The sequence below is a fragment of the Moschus berezovskii genome, chromosome 1 (genome assembly GCF_049115385.1).
Source record: "Moschus berezovskii isolate FMDL1 chromosome 1, NW_MosBer_1.0, whole genome shotgun sequence".
NCBI classification, from domain to species: domain Eukaryota; kingdom Metazoa; phylum Chordata; class Mammalia; order Artiodactyla; family Moschidae; genus Moschus; species Moschus berezovskii.
Window position 1 is genome coordinate 133,686,764 of NC_142460.1, and position 12,623 is coordinate 133,699,386.

Below are 12,623 nucleotides of genomic sequence, written 5' to 3' on the forward strand. Positions count from 1 at the left end.
TCTCTAGAGAACTCCATCATTAAATACTCCCCCGCAAGGAGGCTGAGAGCCCTCTGTGACCTCCTTCATTCCCTTGTCTATTCAGTCAGGTGCTTTCCTCTCTAGACCTGGGTAGTCCTCGCAACTCTGGTTTTATTTGAGCCTTCCTAGTGGAGAAGGAAATGGCAACCCACTCCAGTGTTCTTGCCTGGAGAATCCCAGTGACCGAGGAGCCTAGTGTTCTGCCGTCTGTGGGATCGCACAGAGTCGGACACGACTGAAGCAACTTAGCAGCAGCAGCAGCAGCAGCGTGGCCACGGAGAGGGCCAAGGAGACATAGTGTAACAAGCATAAGTCTTGGAATCCAACTAGGTTTGCTTTCGTTTCCTGCCATTTATCAGTTATGTGGGAACAGGTATGTTACCTCTCTGGGCCTTCATTCTCTCCCCTTTAAGATGGGATAATTATACCAGCTGCTCATAGTCATTGCAAGGATTAACAGAAGTAATTTATATACAGTGCTAACATAGGCTTCCCTGGTGGCTCAGCGGTAAAGAATTCACCTGCAGTGCAGAAGACGCGGGTTCTATCCCTGGGTTGAGAAGACTCCCCGGAGAAGGAAATGACTACCCACTCCACTATTCTTGCCTGGGAAAGCCTATGGACAGAGGAGCCTGGCAGGCTACAGTCCATGGGGTCACAAAAGAATTGGACAGGACTTAGTGATTAAACAAAACCAACAATATAGAGCCTGCCAGGCTCCTCTGTCTATGGGATTTCCCAGGCAAGAATACTAGTGGGTAGCTTATCCCTTCCCCAGGAGATCCTCTCGACCCAGAGATCAAACTGGCATCACCTGCTTTGCAGGCGGATTCTTTACCACTGAGCCACCTGGAAAGCCCCTAGTATATACTACCACCTAAAAAAATGTTAGTGTTCTATGTTCTACCGTATTTCAGTGTCTTATGGTTGGTCTAGGGACTAGGTTACCAGTAAACATGTTTTCTAAATGGCTATCTGACTCCAATTCTTTGATGTTCGGAACACTTCCATACAGTGCTAACAGTTTAATTTTGCTAAAACACTTCTTGTGTTAGATCATTCTCCTGATTACCAGTTGTCAATGATTTCTTATTGCCTTCAGGAAAAAGTACAAATCCCCATAGCCTTACTGCTGATATACTCAATGTTCTAAGGTAAAAATTTTAAAACCTTGTCCAAGGCTCTCAAAACATAATTTTTCATCTTTTCATTTGGAAAAATGAAGGAACACCTAAATATTTGGACTTACATTATATAACAGCATATGCTGCATAGTCTTTCAGTATTCTAAACCACCATCCACTGGGGATGATGATATACAAAAGTAACTCCTACTTTGTTTTCCTGAAATCTCACTGTAATTGAAAAGTCTTTATTATATTCACTAATACTTGCCACTCTATATGGCAGATTAGGAATGGGTGATAGCAAACATTTATAACAGAATCAGTTATTGGCATAGTAATAATTAGATATATTTAATTATTAACACAAACTAGTTAAAACAAGATTTTTGTTGTGATTATAAAAGAAATAAAAATTTATACATTTATTTATTACAGCTAGTTGCGAACGACAGAAAAAATAATTCTCTTTTACCTAGTACTTCCTTTTGCAAGTCATGGCATCTGGTTTGCAAGTTTACTTCCTGTTGTTTGGATGTCTGAATCTGCTGAGATCTCAATATGGCTGCATCTGACAACAACTTCAGATTTTTCATTTCCTCTTCAAGGCATACATTGTTTCTCTGGGAGACTGTCAAAGTTTTATTTAGCATCTTTATTTCTGTAAAGAAAATACAAAGTTTACAAATAGACAACACTGGATCATAAAACATTTCTTAAAAAAAAGATTATTTTAGAAAATTGATAGTTGAAAGCCAAGATGACTTCTCTGAGAGTATAGAGAGTATAACCAAAAAGTTGAGTTTTAATTTAGTAGTTATTCTGAAAAAGAAATGAGGAAAAAGACCGTATTGCAAAATGATACATGAAACATTTTAGTAGTTTTTTAAAGCCTTTAAATTGTGTTAAATGACAATCCTGCCTGCTTTTTAAATACTCACATGAATAAATAGCATAATATCTCTGTAATGTTCTGGATTTTACTGAAATTAAATTGTTTTCTTGGCAACATGATTCAGAAAAGTAAATTTAAATGTGCTAGCATGAGCTGGTTATGAGGAATTTCTTGGAGATAACTAGGCTATATTCTACACAAATTATGAAGAAAGGTGGTGGGTTGGAGAGAAATAAAAGGAAACAGTATTTAAAACTAATAAATTTATGGGCAGAAAGTATTAGTTAGTATATCTTAATGATTCTAATAACACTCTGTCCCCTCAAAATGAGACTAGAATTTCATCATAGCAATCACTTCTTATTAGTCTATCTACTTAGATTAAGTTTAATAAAAATATGCCTTCACAGCATTATGTGGATTTTAATGTGCTAATTTTATATAATTTTGTGAGAAGTGCATAGAACATTTTATCTGTCAGAATGATAATTATCAAACTCTCCATCAGTCTTTTCAGCACTGTTGCCTTAAACCACCATTAAAACATACAAACACACATGCAATAATAATAAAAAATACTATAAAATTTATACAACCACAATTAACTGAATTGAAGGAGATGTGATCTACATAAAAATCTGGACAGTCTGCTTTTCTAGAGAATTCACGTGGCATTCCCTTCCTTGTTAAGCTCATCCTGGACTATGTGATTGGTTTAGGGTGTCAAAGAAAGGTGGCTTGGTTTACTGGTCTGGGAGCAGAAATAGTAGCCACATGGGCCAGTGAAGATGAGAAGTAGACTTCTATGGGATACACATGGCTTCAGAGGCAACATGGCCAGTAAAAGGTTACAAGAGAAATAAAGCAGCATGCTGAACGGAGCAGAGAGAAGAGAGCGTGCCCTAAGGGATGGGGATGAGTAGGATCAGGAATGTAGTCTAAGGGGAGAAAAGCAAAATGTTTTTCTATGGGAAGAAAGTACGTCTGGAAGAAAAAGTGGCACTTAAGGTAGACCAAGTGCATGAACACAAGGGGTCTGGCACATTCTTCACCTTTTATTCCTACTCAAAATGGAAAACCTAGAGAAATAATTTGGCAGAGACCAAATAAGTGGAGGTCTATTATATTCCAGGGGTTCCTTTACATGGGAATTTTTTCCCCTAAGAATAGCTATATGCTTCTGAAAATTTATGGGTACGTTACCATTTGTGTGAGGAAAACTACTAACAGTACATGAGTTTTTAAAAGAATATAGTTGAAGAAAACAAGGAGATTGCAGTTTTTCTTCAGGCCTAAAAAAATCTTCCTGGGTATTTTTGTAGCCATAAAGGTGGCTTCTTATGGCTGAATAAATTGTACCGTACCCTAACCATATCTATCTAAGATGAAGTCAGAATGACACTGCAGAGGAGCACACACATGCTGTGACCTGTTTATCGTTTGCCAGAATGATACTGGTTAGGTTTGCAGGCTGACTCTCTCAGTGTACACTACTATCTGTCTCTAAAATAACTACTCGTGTCAATGTGACTTTCTATTTGACATTAAAAGAATAAGAATCTGCAATAAAAATTCATTTGTGAAATATATTTAACACATGGAAAAGTACAGAAAGATTTAAAAACTAACAGGAGGCACAATGTTTCTAACATGGAATTAGAAAAGTAAAACACAATGGGGTCAATTAACTTACCCTTGGCAAACTATACATCCCCTATACCTACGGCAATCCTGGTGTCAGTTCAGTTCAGTTCAGTTCAGTTGCTCAGTCGTGTCTGACTCTGTGACCCCATGAATCATAGCACACCAGGCCTCCCTGTCCATCATCAACTCCCGGAGTTCACTCAGACTCACATCCATCAAGTCAGTGATGCCATCCAGCCATCCTATTCTCTGTCGTCCCCTTCTCCTCCTGCCCCCAATCACTCCCAGCATCAGAGTCTTTTCCAGTGACTCAACTCTTCGCATGAGGTGGCCAAAGTACTGGAGTTTCAGCTTTAGCATCAGTCCTTCCAATGAACACCCAGAATTGATCTCCTTTAAAATGGACTGGGTGGATCTCCTTGCAGTCCAAGGGACTCTCAAGAGTCTTCTCCAACACCACAGTTCAAAAGCATCAATTCTTTGGTGATCAGCTTTCTTTATAGTCCAACTCTCACATCCATACATGACCACTGGAAAAACCATAACCTTGACTAGAAGGACCTTTGTTGAAAAGTAATGTCTCTGCTTTATAATATGCTCTCTAGGTTGGTCATAACTTTCCTTCCAGTACTCAAACCTACTTAATATAACTTCATAATTGTCAGTTATGTGTCCCAATTTGGGATTCAGAAATTACGATTTACTTATTCTGGTCACTGTACCCACTTTATGCTTTCCCTGTTTTTGCACTATCCCATGAAGAAGCTCCTCCTAGCCTCATACGTTAGATCTACCACAGTTGTTATGCTACCTCTGCCTGGAAATGTTTCCTGACCAGATCTGTTACACCAATTACACCATTTCTATGGCACTGATCATATGTAAACATGTGGTCTCCTATTAGACTGCAAGTTATTTTAGGATGGAGGTAATAGACTCAGTGGACATGAATCTGAGCAAACTCCCGGAGTTAGTGGAGGACAGAGGAGCCTGGCGTGTTACAATCCATGAGGTCACAAAGAGTCGGACACGTCTTGGCAACTGAACAGCAATATCTTATTCATTTTTTATTCATCCTATAATTTCTATTACAATATCCTAGAATTAACAGAAGCTCAATCAATATCTACTAAATGAGTAAAGGCATTATTTAGCAAAGCTTCTAACAGTTTCTAATATACCACTAGTTGAAGATCCTAAATATGTGTTTATTTTACCTCTCCCTTCACTTCAGAGGCAAGCATTTTGAGCCCTAAATTATTTAATGTCAGACTTGGTAAGGCAGTAAATACACATATCTAAAAGAAGGAAACATTTTAAATAGGATAAGCGAATAGGCCTATTTATTCTATCCCTAATTTCATCAATTTTATGAAAAGTGTGGATCGCAAAAGTTACTATTGAAAGAAAGAAGTATATTATTTAAAACGTTTGTGGGCCTTCCCTCGTGGCTCAGTTGTAAAGAATCCACCTGCCAATGGAGGGGACACGAGTTTGATCCATGATCCAGGAAGATTCCATACACCGTGGGACAATTAGGCCCATGCACCACAACTACTCAGCCAGCAGACTAGAGCCTATGAGCCTCAACAACCGAAGGCTCAACAACCATGCACCTAGAGCTTGTGTTGTGCAGCAAGAAAAGCCACTGCAATTAGAAGCTCATGCACCCAGCTCACTGACAACTGGAGAAAGCCCATGTGTAGCAACCCAGCACAGCCAAAAATAAATAATTTTTTAAAAAAAGAAAATAAAATGTAATATTGTCCAAGTTTATAGCCAACGGATGTTTTTAGCTTTAAAGTTACTTTAAAGCTTATACTGCAAGGAGATCCAACCAGTCCATTCTAAAGGAGATCAATCCTGGATGTTCATTGGAGGGACTGATGCTAAAGCTGAAACTGCAATACTTTGGCCACCTCATGCGACGAGTTGACTCACTGGAAAAGACTCTGATGCTGGGAAAGGTTGGGGGCGGGAGGAGAAGGGGACGACGGAGAATGAGATGGCTGGATGGCATCACCGACTCTGTGGACATGAGTTTGAGTGTACTCCGGGAGTTGGTGATGGACAGGGAGGCCTGGCGTGCTGTGATTCATGGGGTCGCGGAGAGTCGGACACGACTGAGCGACTGAACTGAACTGAACTGAAAGCTTTAATGTAGATGTGATATAATTTGCTACCTGATGCAAGTATAATTATTAGTTTCAAAATTAATCTCATACAATCAATTTATTTGCCTTGATAAGACTCTTTTGTTGTTCTTAGTCCTGTTAGCTTAGTCAAATTGACATAAAAATATGTTAAGTCAGTAAGTTTTTAGGAAGCTTCTATATATAACCTTATCATCAAGGCATACTGATATAAAATAATACTCTGAAATGCTAGATTTACTATTTAAAGAGGGATCATAAAACAGTATATAGATTAAAAAAAAACCACCTCTATTTTGAAATAGAGCTTTACAGAAAGTTATGAAGAACTGTATGGGAAGGTCCTGTGTCACTTTTATTCCTCCTCTTCCCATGGTCACATTTTGCATAACTACAGTACTCTATCAAAACTAAGAAATTGATCTTGATACAATCCACAGAATTAATTCAGATTTCACCATCTATATACACCTTTATTTGTGTGTGTGTGTGTGCACACACATGCACGTGTGCATAGCTCTGTGCAATTTTATCACATATGTAGCTTTAGATAACTATTAATATCAATATGATCAAAATACAGGATTATTCTATCACCATAAAGTTACCCTGCTATCCCTTTATAGCCACACCTACTCCTATCCCCACAAGCTGTAATCACTGGCAACAACTAGTTTGTTCTCCTTCTCTAGAATTTTATTTCAAGAATGCTATATAAATAGACTTATAATATGTGACTTTTTTGAAGCTAGATTTTTTCACTCAGCCTATTCCCTTGAGCATGTATTAATAATCTATTTATTTTTTATTATTGAGTAGTATTCCATGTTATGGATAAAGGACAGTTTGTTCATTCATTGAAGGACATTTGGGTTGTTTCCAGTTTGGGCTATTATGAATAAAGCTTCTATGAAAATGCATGTACAGGTATTTTCATGAACTTAGATTTTTATTTCTTTCGGATAAATGCCTAAAATCGCAACTGCTGGGTCATGTGTTAAGTGCATTTTTAGCTTTAGAGGAAACTGTAAAGTTATTTTCTAGAATGGCTATTCCATGTCACATTCTCACCAGCAATATCGAGTGATTTGGTTTCTTTTATCCTTGCCAACACTTCTATACTCAAATAAAATTTCAGACATTGTAAGAGATATTTCATAGTATCTCATCATGGTTTTAATTTGCATTTCCCTAATGGCTAATGATGCTAAACATTTTTTCTGTGCTTATTTGTCACCTGTATATCTTATTCAATGAAATTTCTGCTCATGTATTTTGCCCATTTTCTAACTGAACTATTTTTCTGAGGTAGAGCTTTGAAAGTTTAAAAAAAATAAAATCTAGATATAAGCCCTTTGCCAGATACATATTTTCTCCAGTCTGTAACTTGCCTCATCCTTTTAACAGGGTCTTTCACAGAGGAAAAGTTCTTAATTTTGCTGGGGTCCACTTTATCAGTTTTTCTTTTTATGTATAGGCTTTTAAGTCTAAGAATGTGAGGTTACAAAGATTCTCTTTTTTCCCTAAAAGTTTAATAACTTTGTCTTCTACAGTTAAAATTATGATTCATTTTGAGTTAATTTTTGTATAAGGTATGAGGTTCAGATCAAAGTCTTTGATATCCAGCACCATCCAGACTTTGTTGAAAAGGCTAGGCCATCTTTCCTCTACAGTGACGCCTTGTCAAAAACCTTGTCACTCTTATTAAGAACCAGTTGGGCTGTACAAAACAAGGATATGCTGCAAAACACAGGGAATATAGTGAACTTTATAATAACTATAAATGGAATATAACCTTTAAATACTGTGAATCACATGTTATATACCTGAAACTATATATAATATTGTACATCAACTATATCTCAAAAAAATACCTTGTTGAGCATATTTGTATGGATCTAAATAAATACATACACATATATATTTAGTTTTAAAATTTAATTATGAAATAACTGACATACATCACTGTATAAGTCTCAGGTGTACACTATGATGGTCTAATCTATGTTTATTGTGAAATGATTACCACAATAGGTTTAATAATATCCATAATTTCATATAGATACAATAAAAAAGAACAACAATTCTCTCCTGATGATAAGAACTCTCAGGATTTACTCTCTTAAAAACTTTCCTACATATCACAGAGCAGTGTTAAATTTTAACAGTCTTACTTCAACTCCCCTTCTCCCTTCCCTCGCTCCCACCTCTGATAACCACAAATCTAATCTTTTTCCTATGAGTCTGGTTAGTAGCTTTTCTTGTTTATTTTTTGCTTTTTTAGATTCTACATATAAGATCATACAGTTTTTATCTTTCTCTGACTTATTTCACTTATCATAACCTCTTTAAGGTCAATTCATGTTGTTCCAAATGGCAGGATTTCAGTTTTTATGGCTGAATAATATCCAGTTATATATATAATATAATTTATAATACCATAATATATAATATGATATGATATATAATATTGTGGTATATATATCTCACAATTTCTTTATCCATGCATCTATTAACAGAAACGTAGGTTGTTTGCATGTCTTGGACATGTTGCATGTATTGTAAATAATGCCGCTATGAACAAGGGAGTACAGATATATTTTGGAGTTAGTGTTTTCATTTTCTTTGGCAATATATATATAGGCACTTCCCTTGTAGCTCAGTCGGTAAAGAATCTGCCAGCAGTACAGGAGACCCAGGTTCGATCCCTAGGTTGGGAGGATCCTCTGGAGAAGGAAATGGCAGCCCACTCCAGTATCCTTGCCTGGAAAATCTCATGGACAAAGGAGCCTGGTGGGTTGCAGTCTATGGGGTCGCAAAGAGTCGGGCACGACTGAGCAACTAACACTTACTTATATACATGAATTTTGTCCCATTATTTAGAAGAAAATCTACAAAACAACCAAATGAACATTTCTGTAAGATAAGTGAAAATCTAATACAACAGAAGGAACGTAGACTTTAGAATAAAAAGAATAAAATCATAGAAGCTGACATATCTTGATTTTTACTATCATAGGCATATTGTGGTGTATGTGTGCATGTGCATTTTACAGATGATGACACTGAGGTCCAGAGATTTTGTAAATGATAGAGTCAGTATGTGAACTTTGGCTCTCTGATTCAAGGGCCCTGCTGGTAGGATTTCTGCGTGCATGCTAAGTTGCTTAAGTCATGTCCGACTCTTTGCAACCCCATGGACTGCAGCCCACTAGGCTCCTCTGTCCATGGGATTCTCCATTTACCTTTAAATATTTGGGATTCCATGATATCTCAGTTGATAAAGAATCTGCCTGCAATGCAGGAGACTGTGGGTTGATTCCTGGGTCGGGAAGATATCCTGGAGAAGGGAAAGGCTACTCACTCCAGTATTCTGGCCTGGAGAATCCATGGACTATATATTCCATGGGGTCGCAAAGAGTCGGACACAACTGAGTGACTTTCACTTTTCTTTTTTCATAAATATTAAAGTATAAACAATTATATTTTATTTAAAAGTAAAATGTTAAAAATTGTTAGTTTTGCAGCTGAAAACATGGTTGTTATAATAGTTATCTGTATTTGTCTAAATTTAATCCTCAAAATTAAGTAAAAAATTTAGGAGTACTATATTGTCATACAATGTAGTGCCGGAGAAGGCAATGGCAAGCCACTCCAGTACTCTTGCCTAGAAAATCCCATGGATGGAGGAGCCTGGTAGGCTGCAGTCCATGGGGTTGCTACGAGTCAGACATGACCGAGTGACTTCACTTTCACTTTTCACTTTCACACATTGGAGAAGGAAATGGCAACCCACTCCAGTGTTCTTGCCTGGAGAATCCCAGGGATGGGGGAGCCTGGTGGGCTGCCATCTATGGGGTCACACAGAGTCGGACACGACTGAAGTGACTCAGCAGCAGCATATTGTCATACACAACTCACCTTTAAAGGCACACATCATATAATAGAATTAGCTGAAGTTGTTATATAGTTAGGATGCTTTCTTTTCTCTAAAATTTAACTAAAAAAAAAAAAAATTAAAATACACAGAAAAGTTGGAAGAATTGAAACAAATATACACAACACCTAGATTCTTCAATTAACATTTTACTATATTTGCTTTATCACATAGCTACTCATCTATTCACCTTACATTTTTATGCATTTCAAGATATGTCAATATATTTGATTCCCTAGACACATTATTAATTGGCATTCAATGTAGATCTAATTTTTGAATGAAATTTTACCTACAAAGAAATGCACAAACTTCAAATGTATCATTAGTTTTGAAGAATGCATCCATCGTGCAACCCAAACCTCTGTCAAAATAGAAAGCATTACTGTCACCACAAAAAGTGCCTTCATGCTCCTTCTGAGTCAATCTTCCCCTCTGGGATAACTAGTGTTACTTCTGTCTTTTTTCCCCACTGTAGATCAGTTTTGCCTATTCTAGAACATCATATAAATGGAATCTTACAATATGCAATTATTTGTATAAGGTTACTTTCAGGCAGCGTAATATTTCTGATGCTTATCCAGGTTACTGCATTACTATAGTCCATTCTATATTCCATTATTTGTTCAGCTGTTGTTTATTTTTACATAATCTATTCTAGTGATGTACTTCCAGGCTTTTACCAATTTAAGGCTATTTTGAATAAAACTTGAATAAAGTTGCTGAATATTTTTATGAACATGTGCTTTCATTTGCGGGACATGATGATTTCCAAAGAGAAGATTCAGAGTCATCAGACAGACGTATCTTTAGTTTTATTAAAAAATTATCAGACCTTTTTTCGAAGTGATTATAGCATTTTAAACTTTGACCAATTTGTATGAAAGTTTCTGTTGCCCTGTTCACCAAAATTTGCTGCTGTCAAGTCTTTTTCACTTTAACCTAGTGGGTATGTACAGGTATCTCACTGGTTTCAATTTGCATTTCCCTTATGACTCATAATGGGGCTTCCCTTGTAGCTCAGTAGGTAAAGAATCTGCCTGCAGTACAGGACACTCGGGTTCAATCCCTGTGTTGGGAAGATCCTCTGGAGAAGGAAATGGCAACCCACTCCAGTATCCTTGCCTGGAAAATCTCATGGACACAGGAGCCTGGTGGGCTACAGTCCATGGGGTCACAAAGAGTCAGGCATGACTGAGCGACTAACACTTACTTACTTACTTACACTTATGACTCATAATGCTAAGTGCCATTTCATGTCCTTATTGGTCATTGGTATATCTTTTCTTGTAAAGTGTTCTATTCAGATCTTTTAGGCATTTTTGATCAGATTGTCCTTTTACTATTGACTTGTAGGTGTTCTTGATTTAATCTGGACAGCAGTTCTTTGTCACAGTTTTTGAATATTTTCTGTCTGAGACTTACCTATTCATTTTCCTAATGGCATCTATTGATGAGTGGAAGTTTTTAATTTTGATGAAGTCTAATTAATCAATTTCTTTTTGGTAGTTCTTACTTTTGTCCTCTCTGAGAAACCTTCATTTACTATCAATTCATGAAGATATTTTGGTGTTCCTTGTTTTAGATTTATATTTAGCTCAGATATATCCTGAATTAATTTTTATGTACAATGTGATGTAGGAGTCAAAAGTATATTTTCCCACATCAGTATTTAGTTATTCCAGCACAATTTGTTGAAAGACTTTCTTTTCCCATTGAATTGTTTTGGTGCCTTGTCAAAAGTGAAATGGTCATATCAACAGGTGTCATTTACAAGGCTATTTTGTTTCACTGATCTATTGTGATTCATATGCCAGTATTACAATGACTTGTTTACTGTGATTTTATAATAAATCTTAAGTCAGGTGATGTTAATTCTCCATTATTATTAGCTTTTTAATAGCTTTTGGTGTTTGTTTTAGTCGTTGCTGTAGGGATTATACATCCTTAACTTCTTAGTCTACATATATTGAATACTGCACCATGTCACATAAAATACAAAAGCATGCAACTATATGGATCTATTACCCCATCCTTCTGTTCTTTATGCTCCAGTTGTCAAATGTTAAATGTTAAATGAAAATACTTTATAAGCCCCACAATATAGTGTTATAATTCTTACTTTAAATGAGCATAGTCATTTTTCAATTTAAAGGAAAAAGGAATTTCATATTTACTATTTACTGACATTTATTACTTGTATATTTTAATCCTTTCTTGTTCATTTTTTTCAATGTATATCTCTCTTCTTCAAATTAAATAATTTCAATTGATCTATCTTAAAGTTCACTGATTCTTTCTTTGGTAATCACAATATGATATAAAAGTCTATCCAGTAAATTTTTATTTTAGATATTGTATTTTTAAATTCTTGAATTTCCAGTGTTTAATAGTTTTTCACTGAGATTTTCTATCTTCTCATTCATTATTAGCTTATTTTCCTCTATGTCACTGAGCATAGTTAATGGCTGATTTGAAATCCTAGTCAATCAATTATGTCATCTAGTCCAGTTCAAGGCTGGTCTGTATTGACTGTCTACTCTTGAGTATGAACCATCTTCCCATTTCTTCCCAGATCCAGTCAGTGGTCTGGGATCGTATCCTAAATGCTGTGGATGTTATGTTATGGAGATGCTAGAGTACTGATTTTTTTTTTTTTTTGGTACTGCATTGTTTTAGTGGGCTTTCCCAATGGCTCAGTAGGTAAAGAATCTGCCTGTGATTCAGGAGACATGGGTTCGATCCCTGGGTCAGGAAGTTCCCCTGGAGGAAAGCATGACAACCCACTCTAGTAGTCTTGCCTTAACAAGTAGTTAACTTGGCTGAACTCAAATACTTAAGACTGTTTC

General features: G+C 36.4%; 1 protein-coding gene across 1 annotated transcript in view; it reads right to left on the minus strand.

The window, feature by feature from the left end:
• LEKR1 (leucine, glutamate and lysine rich 1) overlaps nucleotides 1-12,623 on the minus strand; it is a 237,816-nt gene that overhangs the window by 131,951 nt on the left and 93,242 nt on the right. Inside the window, exon 5 of the mRNA XM_055411122.2 lies at nucleotides 1,621-1,806. Within this exon, the coding sequence (XP_055267097.2) occupies nucleotides 1,621-1,806 (186 nt within the window). The remainder of the gene's footprint in view (nucleotides 1-1,620; nucleotides 1,807-12,623) is intronic.